Source organism: Sabethes cyaneus, chromosome 2, assembly GCF_943734655.1.
Source record: "Sabethes cyaneus chromosome 2, idSabCyanKW18_F2, whole genome shotgun sequence".
NCBI lineage: Eukaryota > Metazoa > Arthropoda > Insecta > Diptera > Culicidae > Sabethes > Sabethes cyaneus.
Window position 1 is genome coordinate 80,578,595 of NC_071354.1, and position 19,568 is coordinate 80,598,162.

At 41.7% G+C, this 19,568-nt stretch overlaps 1 protein-coding gene across 1 annotated transcript; it reads left to right on the top strand.

Moving 5' to 3' along the window:
* Nucleotides 1–1,064: 1,064 nt before the first annotated feature.
* LOC128735632 (kinesin-like protein KIF12) lies at nt 1,065–19,376 on the top strand. Its single transcript, XM_053830116.1, has 11 exons — nt 1,065–1,516; nt 10,395–10,575; nt 10,641–10,862; nt 11,616–11,756; nt 16,511–16,652; nt 16,815–17,051; nt 17,119–17,237; nt 17,384–17,847; nt 17,902–18,144; nt 18,207–18,356; nt 19,133–19,376. The coding sequence occupies exons 1-11, from the start codon at nt 1,065–1,067 to the stop codon at nt 19,374–19,376; spliced, it is 2,595 nt and encodes an 864-aa protein (XP_053686091.1).
* Nucleotides 19,377–19,568: the final 192 nt, after the last annotated feature.

Sequence of the window (19,568 nt, forward strand, 5' to 3'; positions counted from 1 at the left end):
GAGAGGTTACGATTCCGCTGAAAAGTCCTGGCGCCACCATTTTTATGATGCACGAGAAAACATTTGAAGCATTGCTTCTCTTGCTTGGACGCGACACACCTACAAAATGAACGTTTTTAAAATGGAATATTAAGAGAAATAGATCATGTTTAACTTGAATAAATTTAAATCTGAATCTCTAACATCTATTTTTGGGAATGAATACTCTTTTATGCAAAAATTAGAAAAAAAAGAAAGGAATGGAATTTTTGACCTGATCGCAGAAAAATCTTTTGTTTACTCATTTTACTTTTATCGTTTATAGCTTTATTTTATTTCAGTAATTTAAGAACTATGTCTTATTTTAAACATAATTCGTATAAGTCAAATGAAAATTGAAAAGAATTGTATATGTTTTAAACCCACTATGGATTGAAAATTAGAATGTTATAAAGCACTGAAAAAACTATTTTAGCATTAAATTTTTTCTTAGTTTCACGTAATGATCCCAAATTGTATAAACTATTGATTGTCACATTTCGCACACTGCACTGCCGACTGTTAGCACAAAATTAATCGTTCATCATTTCTCTATCACTTCGTACAGATCCTATGGCTTTTTTCATTCGAATTGGTTCGTCATATACACGGATTGCTGCAAAACAAGCTATATAATTCATTTTCATTATATCGGCAATCAGCATAGTGACAGAGAAAAATTAGAGAAAGTGTGTCTGCATAAACAAAACTAATGAACATCACCATATGACCACCGGTAACTAAAGAAAGGTCCTTTTCATTCTGTGTGTCCAACATTGCATAGTGAAGTGATAAAGCAAATAAGATAGCTCGTGTGTCGCTGAAAGCAAACAATCCGAATTTCCGCTTCGATGCCTACTGTAGCAGTTCACAACAATAAATCATATCCCGCTGGGGCAGAATCGGTTTTCCTCACGTGACCAGCTTGAATCTTTTATCATCACCCATCAATCCTTCAGTGCCAGCCAGCGTGTGTGTGTTGCTTCTTTTTATATGTTTAGTGATTGTGGCGTTCGTGCTAATTGCGTCGCCTTTGCTTGTCCGCAATGGTTTACAAACCACCGGGCACCTCCCCGTCAATGACGAGGGCGAGAACGGGTGGGAAAAGCCCATCGCCTTCCTCCCATGGTCAATCGCCAGCGTCCCGCGGGGGTTCGTTTCGTGGCGGCGGCATCTATAACTCTAAATCTGTGTCTAGCCTCAACAATCAAAGAGATACTACGGGTGGAACAACACGTGGCCGAAATGGCGAAAAATTCACAATTGGTAAAAAAGTGAACAATAATTTAAAAACGGCTGACAGCAGTAGTAGTGGTGGTGGTGGAATGAAACGATCGAGTAGTTTAAATAATAAAAACAACAGGTCGAATAGTGTCGAAAGGATGAATAACGGGAAAGTTTACCGGGGTCCTAGCCCGATGCGGAATTCTCTGTCGAACCTCCAGCAGCACCAGCCGGCTAAGAATCAGCCCTTTCTCGTCCGTTCTAGAGGAAATGAGTAAGTATATATGTAGTCAAAATTGTTCTAGCCGGTAACATAATTAACATTCAAAAGCACGAACTTTGTACATAATATTGTTTGGAAATGATGGCTGTAAAATCCAGTGTATATAATAACGGTATGCCTGCGAACATACAAACATACGGTCATGGGAATGTCCAGTTTAACCTTGACATAACATGCAAAGTATGACGCAGTTTGCTTTTAACGGATTTATATGGTGTACAACTAAAGACTTTCTGATTGATTTTTAGATGTATTGGGAAAAACACCATATTGTTTCCTGATTATCATTGCAATTAAATTATTCCTGCAATATAGTATCATGTAGTGCGTTGAATTATTGCGCCCGATATAGTCATATAGGTGTATATTTCATGATTTGCGTCACAAAAAATCTATGGTTCAATGAAATGAGGTTTGCAATCAGGACTCTTTGAAATTACACTTTAGGTTTGCCCGGAAATTCTCGATGGAACGCAGCTGGGGGACGTTGGGCGGGTTCGCCAACTTCGATATTCAGCCGCTCCATCTCCTCCAACGATCGCTTTGAGTAGTGGGCCGACGCCAGATCCGGTCAGAACACCGCGTTTTCGCACTTATGGTATTTCTTGATGAACGACGTATCTTCCGGCAGGCACTTCGTCCGGAACGAAAGAAAAGCGGTTTTGACATCCCCTTTTCGCTGATTGTCAGCCACAGCAGCACCTTCTTAGGGAACTTGTTGGATGTGTGAAATGAACTTCACCTCGGAGCTTACATCCTTCGTAGGGAAAATGAAATACGAAGTACCCTGCCTGTCGCGTTACCATCCAGTGTGAGACAGGTCTCGTCGTCCAGCACCACGGCTACGTCGCGATTCGCCGGGAAAATCGTCTTGATCATCTTATTCAGCCGCTGTCGCTGCGTCATTGCCTGCAACTCCGAGGCCAGTGGATAGAACTGCCGCCCTCTGACATGTATGTCCATGTTCGCCAGGTACTTTTTCACCGGCCAAGCGCACGCAGCGATGTAGCCACTTTTCCCTCGGTCTTCCTCTTCAGTATCCTTTGGAGCATCTTGCCGCTCAGGATCGTCGGCCGTCCGGAACCGGGCTTTCTTTCGATGTTCTGATTGTTGTCTAATAGTGCCAAGATGTTGTAGATGCCGTCGCAACTCTGGGCCCTGCAAAATCAGTTGAAATTCTATAAATACAATATGACATAACTTAACGATACTGGCTGCAGCAGTCTAGCGTTTGAGTCACAATCCTACGTAAGTGCTACAACACCGCATCATTGCCTTGAAACTGACCACTTCAAAGAACTAATCTCGAGAAACATTTATTTTATGTTAATCAGGATAAAGAACGTGAAAAGTTGCTTTCTTTAATTTTCCTTGTGTGGCTCTGTTGGCAAACCAGTCCCATATTGCGGGCAATCAAAATACGATAGATGTGAACAAAAGTTCAGAAGTATGCTTTGTGCACATTTTGATGCTATATTAGTTTTCCAGATAATTTTTCTGTAGACATGTTAATTAAAAAATTTCATACCTTGGATGCCGCTTTGAAAATTTACGAAGAATAATCAGCTGTTGAAATTGGTAAAATGGCTACTACGCTAAAACTTTCAAAATTTCAAATCAAAATAATCAAAATTTGAAGAAAACCCATTTCATATTAGTGCCCCTGGTAGATAGTTACCGACAAATTATTAGAGTAGGGCGGGGCATAAGTGCGATGTTTGAAGTTGTCATCAATTTTCGTGAGATATAAAGAAGGACTACAACATAATATATTTTATAGTGATGCAGTAACTCAATGTCTTCACATCCAACTATAAATTATCTGCGGCAATAGTGTTTTGCAAAATAAATTCTTCTTTCTTCTGATCAAGTGACCCCACTAGCGGGGTAAAAGTGCGAATACCGCGGGGCAAAAGTGCGAAGCTCGAATCCATAAAATTGGCACAACAGTAGCTAACAAAACCATATTATCTTCAATTTGCGTTATGTTTTGGTAAGGAATTTTCTCAATTTGCACCTTTCCTATTTTGCGCTGGTGTATTGCAGCCTCCGTTAGATCGAAACTTTTCCAAAAGTTTGTTTTTTGTTTCATCAGCGGAAAAACATTGTTTTCCTTGGCCAACATATGTAGAGCACACAGTTTTCTGCAGATCTTTCATTTCTAGTATCTGTAATATAGTGCCTAAAGCTGTATATAATAAGCTGTTCATTTTTGCCACGTCCATGAATCGCACTTTTACCCCGTCCGTGAATCGAACTTTAACCCCGCTAGGCGCTTGACGGGGTTTGATTAAATTACGGAAAAGCGAAATATATTTTGTAAATTCTTTTCACTGTATTTTCAAAATAGATATGTGAGTGATGTAAAACGCTGCTACAAATTTTCAACGAGTAATATCCTCCTGTTGATATCGTATCTGCCGTATAACGAAAATTTACGTCAAAACCACCCTAATATAACATTTGCATAACTATGCTTCGTAAGCAACCAAAGTTTACGTTAGATTCCCATGCATGCCAATGTAGTTAGTCAATTTACTCGGAATCTGCACCGATAAATCATTGAATCGCACTTTTATCCCTCCTTACCCTATTCATGCTCCTAACGGCAAAGATGGAAATAAAAAATCAAGCCTAAATTGATTGGAAATTTGCTAAACCCTTTTGCTTTGCATTTATAATACCTTGCGAAGGAAAGTAGCAAAACAATTACTCATCTCTCGTAAGTAATGTTAGTCAAACATTCAACTTACTCAAACAAAACACTTGCTTGCATTGGGGCGACGTCTGACGGACAATTCTTATCGAGGTATGACATATAGTTATATGTTCATATTAGTAGTTCATATTCACATGGTAGTGGTATAGGTAGTGTTCATATTACTATTAGCTGAATTATTAGGAATGTCAACCAAAATCCGGAAATTGCGACCAAATAGTTTAGCTTCATGAGACACCTTAGCGAATACAAATTTCACTGCAGTGTAGGTACCGGTGCTCACAAGTCACAAGCGTCACGACACTATTGCGCGTATATTGACCCCGGTATACTGTCAGGACAACAATGAAGGCGCGCGACCGTCGCTGGGCACAGGCACACGCGTTGTTGACCTTTGTTCGTGTGGAAGTGGACTAAAATTAATGTGAATAGTTTTACCACCCCTGTCTGGACAGGGATTAGTACGATAGGTCTTAAGAACGAAGGGGAAATCGTACCTGCTAGTAACTGATTAATTATTTAAATTGAGAAACTTGTTTCCTTGTAGTAAACATATACGTTTAAGTTGTGATTGTTTACTTTCGAAACAAGCCAATGTGCATTGCGGTGTGATAACCGTAATCACTGAAATATCATTTTTATATCCTTCGATTACGTAGTGTATCAGAGACAATCAATGGTGTGATTAAGCCACGGTTCAGCATTATTGTGTGGTTCATCTTTTTCTCTCAATTCGTTGAGAATAATTTTGGAAATTGTTTTTATATTTACATATTTCGAGTAGAGAAAAATTTCTTTTCTAAATGTGACCGGAAAATTGTACAATACATCAGCAAGCAAGAAGCTCCCATCTACCGGATGTTACCTACATTCAATGGAGGTTATCGATTTTCATGATATTCTGTATCCTCTGGCTTTGCCATATAAAATAATTAATTATCATGCTATTTTCACAATAACGCTCGCAAACTCTCATAATCTATTCATAAGCCTTTTGAACGCCGAGAAGGTATCTAACCATGTAACATCACAAGAACATGCTCTAGTAATTTGGTTATTGTTGATTAACAGTGACAGTGAAGACCTGAATAGATTATTCCATTGGAAATATTTCTCAACTATATGTACATATAATTTTCGTGATTACAATAATCACGGCCTTGAGTTATTTTTGCATATTGCGGTCAAGACTACTGTTGGAATGTTGCGTGATAAAAAATGTGTGAATTTGAAAAAAGCTTAAATCATTTAAAAATAGGCCACTTTCCAATGCGTATATTCTTTTAACAGAAAAACGCTAATTAGGTAATTAGGTAATTAGGGTAACCGACCTATTTTTGACGAGATCTGCATTTTTTTACCAGTCGAGAGCCGAGGTGGCTCTTGCCGTATCAAGAATTTTTCTCCATTCTACTCGGTCCTGGGCTGCTCATCGCCAATTTGTTGCGCGTCTCGACACACGCAAGTCGGTTTCAACCTGGTCGAGCCATTTGGCACGTTGAGTCCCTCTATTCCTGGTGCCGGTGGGGTTCTTGCTTGTAAAGAACGAATTCCACTGCGCAGTTGTCCGGCATCCTTGCGCCGCGGCCAGCCCACCGTAGTCTCCTAATTTTCGCCAGGTGTACGATGGGAATCTCTCCAAGTAGTGCTTGCAATTCGCGGCTCAAGCATCCATTTGTACTCCGACAGAAATAGTTTGCAAAACCTTTCCTTCAAATGCGGTAATTGCACGTATGTCTTACGTAAGCAAAGTTGCTGTCTCATGTCCGTAGAGGACTACCACTCTGATTAACGTTTTGTACTTCGTCAGTTTGATCGAAGCGTCTTGCGGAGGAAATAATAGGCTCGACTTCCAGCTTGAATACGTCGTTGAATCTCCTTACTCGTATTATTGTCGGCGGGAATCAGAGATCCCAAACAATTTGAACTCATCAACTACTTCCAGTTCATCGTCGTCAATAGTCACTTTTCGTGGGAGCGAAGCTTTGTTTTCTTTGAAGCCACTTCCTAACATATATTTGGTTTTCGACGCATAGATTTGTAACCAGGGGTGCCACATATAATTCTATGTTTTTGGAAACCTACAGCGAGGAAAAATAGTGCAAAAATCTGTCCAATGCACAACAATGAGAGTGAAAGAGACGGAGAGTCATTTTGTTGACTATTTCCGTCTCTTTCACTCTCACGTAAAAGGTCAAAAATCTGTGTAATTGGCGAAAATCTGTATTCTATGCACACAGATTCTGTACAGGCGGTTTCTTTCAAATACCTGTTAAACACAGAACAATATGTGCATGTGGCAACCCTGTTTGTAACACAATCCTCCTAGCCTCTGTTTTCAGTTTGGCGTCGATTGCCTCCGCCGTCCCAAGGTAATGATGTAAAAGTAATCTGCAAAGGCTAGAAGATGGCTATTCTTGCTGAAGATCGCGCGTCTCGTTTCGTCTGCTCGTTGGATTACACACTCAATAGCGATGTTGAATAACATACAGGACAGTCCGTCCTCTTGCCGCTACCCTCTACGCGATTCGAAATGACTGGAGAGTGTCCTCGAAACACGCACGTAATACATCATTCGCTCTAGGGTAGCTTTGATCAGCCGTGACAGTTTTTCCAGAAAATCGTATTCGCGTCATATCTGCCATGAAGTAATTTGCGGTTTCGTCACTAACGAGAATGACATTTACTGAGGCTCGATTATGTAGGAGTGAGAGGGGAGCAAAGAGTGGAGGAGAAGATCCGGGAGTTTGGAATTTGATGTTGTTGATATTATTCCTACTGCAAACAGCTTCAGTGAGGTCCAAAGCTAATGTCAAAAAATCTTTATATGTGTGCGGGGTGGAATACTTCATAGCTTTTCACGACTGTATCGTAGACTGCCCTGAAATCCACAAAAATATGCTGAGGCACGTATATGAAAATATGCTGTGGGCACGTTATCCTCCAGACGTTTTCGGAGCATTTGCCGGAGAATAAAATTTGATCCTTAGTAGCACGAGCTTTCATGAAGCTTGCCTGGTACTGCCATACGATTTTTTCTTGCTATTGGGGATAGACGGCGGAACAAAATTTGAGAGAGCACCTTGTCGGTGGCGTTAATCAGCGTAATGCCGCGGTAATTACAGCAATTTAGCATCACCCTTTTTGTATAAGGGTCCAAACACACCTTACATCTACTCCTTCGGTAGTTTCTTCTCCTCCAAAATCTTTGAAATTATACAATGAAGTGCCGTCGCAAACGGTTATTGGCAGTTCTGCCGCGAATCAGTCGTTTCTGACGGCTCTGTTAGTTATTCTTCAGTTTACCCATTTCTCGGTGGTTCTCTTTGATATTTGGAACCAGCACACTGTTATCGTTTGTAGGTACTCCTAGGTTAACTGCCGCTGCGTTTCCTTCTGTTATGTCGCCGTTGACATGCTCAACGAAGAACTGCTTCCACCTGCCGATCACGTCGCGCTCGTTTGTGACCAGGTTTCCCTGGTCGTGCCTACACATATCAGCATTGTCACCGGTGATATACCGTTAACAATAGTTTCGCTCTACGATACAACCACCCTACGCAGTTTTACAAAACGATAGGGACAAAAGCTAAAAATTAGGGTTAGAAAAAATACTGTGAATAGTATCTATTAACCTCCATCCCTGGAGAAAACGTCTAGCATCTCGCACAAGGAAAGTCGCCCAAAAGTTGACAGCCCTGCCCTGTGGTATCCGGGTTTTGACAAAGAAGGCGGTCGGTCTTTGGCTTGGAAACGACGAAGAAAAGAACAAAAGGGAGTTGACTGTGGACGTCCGTGGAGAACAGTCGCCACGGCAGTAGTCGGGAGTAGTAAAAGTGACTCGCGTGTGGGAAATTTATCCCCGAATTCGGCCAAACAACCGTAACCCGCAATAACCGGTAGTAAAATCCGTCAAGTCATCGGTGCCCTTTGTGAACTGGTAAACTGGATAGTTTTCCCGGAATGGAGGGAGAATTGTGGGCACGGCGTTTCCCACGTGACCAATAACCTACACCACACGTTACGGCACGTAGTTGCTGCAGTTTTCCTTATACATTCATGATGCCCAGCCAACGCGTCCCGAGAAATAGTATTCCGGACCACCAGTAAAGTACGATCGTTGTTGCCTACTATTCGTAAGGTACGATCGTTGTTGCGCACCGCGTGCATCCACCGGAACATCGTCCGTTGTGGCCCGTAGTAGCATCAAGTTTTATTATAACCTCACTCTACTCCGGAAGAAGTTGCAGGAGATGTTGGCAGGCTTCATTTTGCTCGTCTGGTGCATACAGAGGCAGAGCAATCTGCTTCTCACAATGATCAAGTTGCTTTCGTTTTCTGTTCAACCGTTTCCTCTCCCTCCGACCGATGCCTGAATACTGTTTTCTCTTACGACCACTCATCTTGCGCAGAAGGAGCACAACGACAAGCAGCGCTAATAATTTTTGGCACACTGGAGACACGCGGGTATTCGCTCCGTGTTCCAAAGAGAATATGCGATAGGCAATTGTATGGACTGGAACGATTTGCTCCGTGACCTTGAGAGCATGCATACGGTACCGATCCGGCAGAAAAAGAAAGATGAAACCAAACTGATGCTCACTAGCCGGCAGAGCAATGCAGCAAAGCATTGCAAAAGCAAAACAAAACTCGTCGCGTCGGAGAAGGTAACATCCGACTGAGAGAGAGCAAATCGATTCGTCTTCTGTGCTTTGCCAGGAAAACGCCGAGAATTGAGATATTTTGCAGAGCATAACAGAAGCCTGGATGTTGGTCGTTTGTAAATTTCATCTTCAAGCTACCGTTTACTGTCATTCGCCGGAGTGTCGAAAGGTGCTGGTGGTCAGCGAGCCCCTTCCCGAAACAAACGTTTCGGAGGCTAAAGCACACCAACAACGCTGTGGCCGATGACTTTTCCCTCCGCATCCGAGCATCAGAAGTAGAACCCTTCCTCCACGTGAACACCGGAACCGAAGAAAATTCGTCGAGAATTACGTCGCCCAGTAAAACACGTTCTCATTGAAGATCAGGAACGAGAGTAAGTTAGCCTTTTTATGCCCCGCATGAAACCGGAATGAGCTCCAACGAATCCTGCACGGCCGCAACATAACCCTCTACTTTTTCCTAAATTGTATATCCTTTATTTTAATATGTCATGTCAATAGTATAGTTATTCTTTAGTGGAGAAACTAAAGATCTGTTTGTCTTGCCGAGCCAACTGTTGTCTGTGGTATACACGTAAGTAAGAGGTCCATAGTCTCCGCAAGCAGTGTTGGGCGAGCTGACCCTGAAAGAAGAGTGGTGCTGAGCTAGCTATGTGTTACAGGATTCGGTGTGTGGCCTTAACAAGAATGATTCACATTCTCACAGAACTTACGCCACTCATTAGTCCGGAATAGTTGTTCTAGTTCTTCACAATCTCTGTCCACCTTCTTGCGCTTTTTATCGACAGGATCGTGGGCAATTCATTCCGCGTTCGTCGATACTGGGACAAATTCTCCCTCGTGGCAATACTTAGATAGTTTTTCCAAGCTCCTTTTTTCCTCTCCATCGTTTGTTGGCATTTCCCGTCAAACTAATACGCCCGAGGTTTTCTTATTTAGCATAGCGGTTGCGACCTTATGGTCGAGCGAGCGTTTCCTACTTCATCCGTTTTCGAGGGTCGAAGCACCTAGCTCCACAGAGGAAGATAGAGCTTAATCGAAAAACGCCTACATTAACAATTTACATCATTCATACTAAAAAATTCAACAAGAAGTTTTTGTTTTAACTTTACAACGAGATCAGATATCGAAAAATCCTTTTGGCACAACATTTCAGAAAATATACCTTGGCATCCCGAAAATGCAAAAAAGGAAATTCCATATTTTCGACTTCCTAGAGTAGGGTCGATTCTTAACTGTGGATGCTGAGATAAAAAATAAATAAAATAATTCTTTCAACCGAGCGTCATTTTCATCGTTTCGTAAATGATTTACGTAGTAACAAGCTAAAACTGATCGCAAAAGACATTTTGCAATTTTTTGGTGGTACAGTTACACGCTAAAAGCAAAAATAAATGATTACCGATTAAAAGTATTTTTCTCGCAGTTTTCGCGCCACAAAAACGAACTTTCAAGCTTCATATAAATCATCGCTTTTTATTTTCAGACGTGGCAGCATTGATAACCTGGACAATATCACGCAGTCTTCAAACGGGAGTGGAAGCTCACTTCCGGGAACCCCGGAAGATAACATCAATGTCGTCGTACGAGTGCGCCCACTTAATGTTCGAGAGACACGAAACGGCGATGATATGGTTGCTCAGTTTCCCGGAAATGGACAAATCTTGGTAAAGGAAAGCACTGGCAATTTTGTTTGATAACTGTTCCAATGTATGATTTTCCGATAATTTAGTGCGACGGCATTCCGGCAACTCTAGGAAACGGTGGTCAGAAACCCAAACTTTTCTCCTACAACGTAGTCTTCGAACCGGGTGCAACCCAGGATGATGTGCTGCAGTTTTCCGGCATCAAACGGTTGATCGAAATGGCAATCGAAGGATTCAGTTGTACGGCGTTTTGCTATGGCCAGACCGGCTCAGGAAAAACACATACTCTCACTGGACCGCCTGAGTTGGTATGGCTCTCTAATCCATTTTACGAGAGAATAATAATAGACGCATTTTACGATCCAGAACAAACTTTCTCGATTTGGCTAGAAGATCATATAGCGAATTCGTTTCGTTGTCCACTTGTAAATTGAGTTTCATAAGCGAATTCGGCGTAAAAATTTCGTTTCTCAATGATCAATTTTGTAGTTTAAGTTGCAATTTCTAATCAAACCTAATTTTATAATAAGGTTTTAGTGATTTTGGTACCTAAAGAAGATTTTAATTTCGAAATTTAAAATCACATTTTTAAAAAAGCGCATGCTAAACTATGATCACAGACAAACAGACATAACACTCGTTATCCATTCTTCGTACCGATTAAACCGTCATTTCAAATTTGGGCTTAGTTGGGAATGGCTCCGTTTTGGTCAAAGTGGCGCTTTTTGATGAAAGAAGGGGAATTCCCCATAAAAAAATACTTGCTACTTCGAGGAATACCCATTTTGCTATTTGATATTTGGGAATGTTGGCCATAGATGGTGCTAGTGTTCAGGCTAAATGTGAGGTATGATCATTTTTGTTGATTTTTCTTCCAAGAGTTATGTCTGTTTGTCTGTGCTATGATGTTGCGTCAATACCTACCTACATACATGCACAATGAAAAACTGACTGTGAAATGATATGTACATTTTAAGCCAAATCGGAGAAGGTCGGTTCGAAATCTTTTTCACCCTTTGCCACGTATTTTAAAAATAATAATCAATTATTATTTTCCACAGTTCTACGGCAAACCGGATCCCAAACACGAAAGCCATGGGTTGGTATTTAGATCGTTTTTGTACCTGTTCAAGCTGTTGAAGGAACGAAAAGATACCAATTTCGTGCTGAAAGCATCCTTTCTGGAAATCTACAACGAAAAGGTAAGAGTCATGCAATCAATAGCAATCGTATTAATATTTGAATTTGTTGGCAGAACAATTAGTTTAACTGTGAACAACACAGGTAGATGGTATTCGTGGTCAATACAAACTGCGCAATTTCAATGGAAAAAAAGCACATTATAATAGCGATTAGCATCATCAGTACCACTATGTTGTGATACTGAAGGTCAAGCAAACAAAAAGCAACTGTCCTAGTTAGGATTCGCGTGTTTATAGTAAATTAGCTGGATTAAAAATTGAGAAGCAGTTTAGACTCCACACGGTTCGGATGATGGTGGACAACGTGCAGTTCTGCAATTGATTAGGCTAGCATGGTTAAATTGAATTAGCTACAATTCAATTTAGCAACAGTAGATAATTAAAGTTTGATATTTCATGATAATTTGTACTAATTGTGTTCACTGGTTAATTGATAACTAATATGAATCTGTTATGTATTACGTAATGACGTTTTATGAATTTTCGAAATTGATGTTGGAACTTAATAATGGATTCAAATATTGTTATTGTAGTTATACGAACATGCATATGAAGAAGTTACAAAGAAAATTTCATCAAATCACAAGCTTTCCTCAAGAACTCCTCTGATAACCGTTATAAGTTCTTAATAGTTGAGCCATTTTTTTCCTAGGATGCGTGAAATTTCTTTATTATTGCTTTTAATACTTTTTTGTTACCGCCGATACGTATTACGCCGTCCACTTGCTGGCTTCATCAATGCCTGTTCGAAATTCCCATGTTTAGAAAGTCACTTTGCGGTTCTGGGCATGTTTAAAAAGTCACTTCGCGGTTCGGTTGTCGTACGCTAACAGGAAAGGGGACACAGTGGCTTCCGCCTACATTAAGATGGCAGCCCTGTCAGCGGGATAAGGACCTTAGGTTAACAGTCTACTGTACCGGAACACAACTGTTCGTCCGTTAATGAAAATAAAAAAAGAAATCTATCTGGATTATTGGCAACGACCTTGAAAACACAAGCTGGCTCAACTTGCAAGGGCCACTTGAAGCTTGAAATCCTGGGGCTGAGCGAGGTCCGCTGGCCGGGTACTGGCGAACACAAGACATCATCCAGGCAAGTATTGCTCTATTCTGGCGTACGAGGTGAAAATTCTACTCGAGAAAGAGAGATGAGTGAAAATGGGGAGCTGTTTACAGAATTCTGTGGTTATAACAACATGGTTATTAATGGATCGCTCTTCCCCCATAGACCAGTACATAAAGTCACGTGGGTTTCCTCCGACGGCCGAAGAAAAAACCAAATCGACCACTTCTGCATCAGCCGAAAATGGCGAAGGAGCCTTCTTGATGTACGCAACAAACGCAGCGCTGATATTGCATCCGACCATCAACGACGGGAGGAGAAAATTGGGTGCCGCGCCGACGTTCGCCGATTGGAGAATCCCGAGGTGAAAAGGGCCTTTGCCGAACAACTTCAATGCTGAGCCTCGGAATTGCCTCCTGATGGAACCTTCGAAGATCAATGGACCGGCATCAAGAATGCCTTTATCACAACCAGTGATGAAGTCCTTGGCAAAGCACGCAGCGGGCGGAGGGAGTGGATCTCGGACGAAACTTGGAGGAAGATCGACGAGCGGAGAGAGGCGAAAGCTGGCATTGAGCGAACGCGAACCGGATCGGCTAAGACAGCTGCCCGTCAACGATACGCCGAACTGGAGAGGGCTGTAAAACGTGCTTGTAGGCGGGACAAGAGAATCTGAAATAACTCCCTAGCCGAACAAAGAGAAACCGCCACCGCCAATGGTGATATCAGTTTGTTGGACGATATTTCTCGCCACCTTTAGTGGTGCCAGGATGAATACAAAGATGCCGCTAAAGGACCATTATATAGGAACAGATCAACGAATTCCAGGAATCTCTTCTGCTGGCGTTCGTTGACTTCGAAAACTTCGTTGACTTTGAAAACTTCGTTGATTTCCAGATAAGTTAGTCCATCTCATCGAGGCTTAATACGAGGTGTTCTCGTGCAAGGTTTTGCACGACGGTGTCTTGTCCGACCCCATAAGCGTTACTGCTGGCATGAGACAGGGCTGCATATTATCACCGTTTCTGTTTCTCATCGTTATGGATGCAGCTATGGAGCATTATGGATGGAGCTGGAGCAGCTAAGTGACCTAGACCTAGCCGATGACATTGTCTTGCTCGCACAATGCCGAAACGATATGCAGAGCAAGTTAGATGACCTCTCCGAGAGCTCCCAGACAGCAGGTCTCACAGTCAATGTACCAAACTAAGTCTATGGTAGTGAACACTGACGATTCCATCAACTTCACAGTAGCGGGACAAGTTGAACAGATAGACGCCTTTTAATATCTTGCTAGCCAGACAACGCCCGATAGTGGTAACAAGACTGATGTAGCCACATGGATCAGGAAGGCCAGGGGTGCCTTTGCAGGTTTGCGAAACATTTGGCGCTCAAACCAGATCACTCTACGTTCGAAAACCCGAGTCCTTAATTCAAACGTTAAATCCGTACTGCTGTATGCCTGCGAAAAGTGGTGCTTCTCAGCGGAGACAACGCAACAACTGCAGGTATTTATCAACCGGTGCTTGCGATATATGATTCGTGCCTGCTAGTCTGACAACTGGATATCCAATGAGGAACTTCATCGTCGGTGTCATCAACAGCTGATAGCCACAGAAAGTCGTGAACATAGGTGGAATTGGATCGGACACCCCTTGAAGAAAGGAGGAAACGAGGACTGCAGAGAAGCACTTGACTGGAATCCACAAGGACAGCGTAGAAGAGGCAGACCCAGAGGCTCATGGCGACGCAGCTTAGCCAATGACATCCGGGCTGTAGACGAGAACTTGTCCTGGCGATAGGTAAAAGCCATGGCGGGTAACCGTCAGCAGTGGAAATCTCTGAATTCATCTCTTTGTTCTGCGAGACCGGCGGATATGAACACATAAGTAAATAAGTAAATAGGCGCTGTCCGTGGCCGACAAACGTCATTTTCTCTTGAGCCTCTTACTTTACTTTAGTCCGTTATCAATCCTGCGCCAAACGAGCTATGATCATCCAGTATTTTTGTCCCAGGGCCGCTGTTCTCCAATCCCTTCGATCACCAGCTGAACGTCATCGTCCTCGACAGCGCACATCCAGCGGGTGCGGGGCTTGTTCCGAAGTCTATGACCTCTTCCTGGTTTTTGTTAAAAATAGTTTGGGGCAATCTTATATCACCAAGTATAGATCGCAAAATTTTACGCTCAAAAACCCTTTGTCGATCACCATTCTTTAGCGTTCACGATTCATATACGTAAAGGGCCACCAAGAGGACTAGAGTTCTATAAAGCGCCTGTTTCCTGCGAAATTGCAAACTACGGAACTTCAACTGGCTACGTAGAAAGCACGATTCGCGGCTGCAATTCATCGTTTTACGTCGCGTTTTTCATCGTTGTCACATGTCACGAACGTACCAAGATATATATGAATTCGTCCACTACTTTATATCATCCCCAATCCAGCTCAACCTCGGTACCAACAACATTTGGACTCTCACGTTTCCTGCCAGCAACCATACACTTCGTTTTGCTTCCCATTTAAAAGGCCTTAAGACGTCTTCTACTGCTTTATGCTTGATTCCGCTGATACCGACGCCATCCGCAAAACCAGGAAGCATGTGATATTTCGTGATGATAGGTTTTATTCTACGTTTGCCGTTTGTATTACATCTTCTTAGGCAATGTTGAACAGTTCATCTAACGTCATGAAAGCAGTGAGGTCTCACCCGCTATTCTGATTCATGATTTTGACCCATCCAGCGTCGCACGAATCACATTACTAGTTTCGTCGGAAAACCATGTTTAACTGAACCGTGCACCGCATAAAGATCACAAACTGATGAATCTGCAAGTTGTGTTCCGGAAACTTGTCTACTAATTGCCGTAGGGTAAATATCTGATCAATCATGGAGCGATCCTCATGAAAATCATACGGGAGAGACCGACACTGTAGTAGGTATGGTACTTAAAAGAAATGCGTGCAATAAAGTCTAGTGCGTGGAACTTCCTTTCTTTGGAATTTGGTCACCGAGCTTCCTGAATAGCAGCATCTCCACCCCAAGTCGATTTAGGTCTCGAGCAAGTAAAGCAATCGTGCCGTTCATGGAGCGTTCGGACACTATTCCAGGTACCAAGTTTCCAATGGTTGTCCATTAGTCGTTTCCTTGTTCTTTGCCAATTGATTCGTTCCAAATATTCCTTTTCGTTTTTCGTGGTAAATGAGACTTTCTATACCTTAACGGGGCCCTTACCTCCATCCCGTTGATGGGCCTGCCATCTTAGGTATAGCTTGCGGTACCCAAGTAACATTTTTGTTGTGTAATAGCTTATTTAACTATTGTACAGCTACTTTACGTTGAACTATTATACAACAAAAATGTTACTTGGGTATTTCATTTCATTTTTTTTTTAAATACATCGGCTTTCAACAGAACAATTCATTCAACAATTCATGTTTCTTAGATTGTCTCTAAGAAAGCTAGCGAAAATGCAAAGGGTAAGTGAGAAATCCGTGCGAGCAGTGATCAGGAAGTTCAGTGCGGATAACTCGTTTAAGCATAAGCTGATAACGAGTCGAAAGAGGTCCTCCTATTAACCCCCTCCTTTAGGCGGTTAATCAGAAGAAGGAGGTTTTAGTACGGGATGTTGTGAAAAGCTTTTGCTAATGAACATTTATTAAATGCTCAATCCCTTTTCAATTGACATTTCAGGTAATTGATCTTCTCAATCCCGGAACGGCACGAAAGCCGCTGGCTGTTCGATGGTCGAAAAAATCACGAGGTTTTTTCGTGGAAAACCTCTTCACTGTGGATTGCGAAGAACTGGATGATCTACTGGCAGTCCTGGAGGAAGGCAAGTTTAGCTATTTTCAATTAATAGTGGATAGACGAATAGATTGAATTTGTTATTTATTCATGCCTCAACGTTATGCAAATTTAATTTCCTACCATCTGAACATTTCGAGTGGATGGTGGTTCTTCGCTAACAATCAATTGTTTCCTTTCTGCCGTACAGGCATGCGGAATCGTTCCGTCGGGTGTCACTCGATGAACGACTACTCGTCCCGCAGTCACACAATCTTGACCGTCCACATTACCTCCGAGCAACAGGCTGAGGGCGGCGTGTTTATATCAAAGCAAGGAAAAATAAACTTTGTCGATCTGGCGGGCAGTGAAATGACGAAAAAGACTCACAGTGAGGGAAAAACGCTGGAGGAAGCGAATAACATCAACAAAAGTTTAATGGTGTTGGGTAAACTTCTGAATCTCTGTGTTGATTTATCTACGTCATTTTAAGCTCGCTAATTAATTATTTGTAGGTTACTGTATAGCATCATTGAGTGATTCGAAGAAGCGCAGTGGTCACATCCCCTATCGAGACAGTAAACTCACGAAACTTCTGGCAGATAGTTTGGCCGGAAATGGCGTCACTCTGATGGTAAGATAATTTGAATGTTTTACTTTTTTATAATGACCCGGTGAAATTGATTGGTGGGAACCGATTTTAGCCATCGAAAATACTAGTTTTATGTAAAACAGTAAACATGATAATTTATGAACACAACTTTCTTAAAACTTTTCCAGATTGCTTGCATTTCACCCGCTCGGTCGAACATAACCGAAACGTTGAACACGCTTCGCTATGCAGCACGTGCAAAGAAAATCCGCACGAAGCCGATAATAGTGATGGATCCTCGGGAAGCGTTAATACTTAGTCTGAAACGGGAAATCGGAGCTCTGCAGGTAGAAAATGAACACCTTCGAACAACTCTCAATCTACAATCGGAGTCCGCCGAAATTGGCAGTCATTTGGATTTCTTCGAAAGAAGACCAATTCCAAGAACACCACCCAAGCTGGACCTCGAGAAGCTCACCGATATGGAGGGTAATGAGCTCAAAGATCTTGTCAAAGTGTACATGCTGGAAAATCAAGCACTCAGGCAGGAAAATTCGGAGTTATATTCAACCCGAGAAATGATAATGCGTGATCAAGAGGTGGTTTGCCGTGAAAACGAAAGACTGCTGAAAAAGCTAGAGGATGTAAACTCGTAAGTTGCGTTATTCTTTTTCACTGTACAAATAACTCCCAAGCACCTTTTCAGAGTTTGCTGTCGATCTCCTATCATCCCGGCGAGACCAACCTTTTCGGCGGAAATGCTGAACCTCTCCGCCAGTGGTGAAGATATTTCCAATGTTTGGCAGAATGCTCTCAGTATCAGCAGTGATAGCGCGGGCAGTGTGTCTAAACTCAAGACTGAATCGCTGGACGGGAGAGTATCGGCTAATGAGAATAAAATTCCCGAGCTACTGCAAAAGGAGCTGGACAAGCGAAGAATTGGGGATAGGTTAGAAAAGAAGAAGACGGCTGTTTCTTTGTTTGATTAGTTCTAATAAAAATATATTTCAGTATTACAACAATTGCAAATAACCTCAAAAGACACAACTCTTGGGAAAATAATCGTTCTCAGAACGTCAAGCTCTCCTCAAGGAAAGGATCTGCCGATAGTAGACATTCGGATCATTCACAGAGAAGAACTTCTCAGACACGAATAATAGAGTAAGTTACACTTTCTTATTACATATGAGTGTGTATGTCCAAAAGGGTAAATGGAAATTCTACGTTCATTATTAAGAATTAATGGCCTTCCCGTTTTTGACAAAAGGCGCAAATTTTAGTTGACCGTAACGAGAATGTTTGTTAGATATCGCACATTCGGGATATTTCTTTCTTAAATTGTCGCGTTTAACCTAATATTTGCGAAATGTTACAAGACGTACGTAGTATGGCAAAATAAATGTAGCCAATAACGGTAAAGCCCTGTATTTCGTATTTCATTACGTGTAAAATAAAAGCTTCTATCAATTTTTTACGTTAAATGACGAGGATAAATTTGGAAAATAATTTTTCTGACTGAAATTTCGAAAACCTTGCCACTTTTGCTTATAGTAACTTGATTCAAAAAATCTTGGTCTGCCCATTTATATAGAAAGCTGCGCAGTTGCTGTTAGCATGCTGTAGATAAGCAGAAAATTATAGCATGTTTTCATAAAAAAAGATCATCGTTTATTTAATATGATATCGATATCCGGGGAACCTTGTTACGCTTTTGAAGCTTTAGTAACAAATGATGATACAAAGAAACAAATCCGTTTGAACTATCAAAATGCCATGCTCAACAGTGTTTCAGGTTACCCCACCATTCCAAGTTATCCCGGGCCGGGATGGCGGTATCATATTTATTTGTCATAATCACAGATCGACCAAACACTTAGTAAGACAGTGCGGATACATCATCTTATTAACATTTATATCAACTCATATGTTACTTTTAGCCTTAAATCTTATCCATACATGTCTGATAGAGTCGGTTCCTCCTGGTCGCTGACCACTAGAAGACCGGGCAGTAATACAAGTATCAGTACAGTTAGGCACTCGCCTGGTCTGCCGCAGCGGAAACAGAATATTTTCATTACCAAGAGCCAATCCACCGATGGAGGCTTACTGCCGATGAAGCGAAACATCTTCGGTAGTCTTGTATCGCTCAATGGAATCGATAATGGCCTTTCGCTAAATTAAACGTTTATTATAAACAGTTAAGACAGTTAATATTTTTTCCTTAAGTAGTATGCATTCTGTGTATATACCGCTTGATTCAAACTTTGTAGTAAAATGTTTAGCCAACATTAGTTGTTAACAACTAATATTTATTGTACTAACATAGTTTTTTAAATTTGAAAGCCTCTGTCTTGTCTGTACTATGTTAGGTTT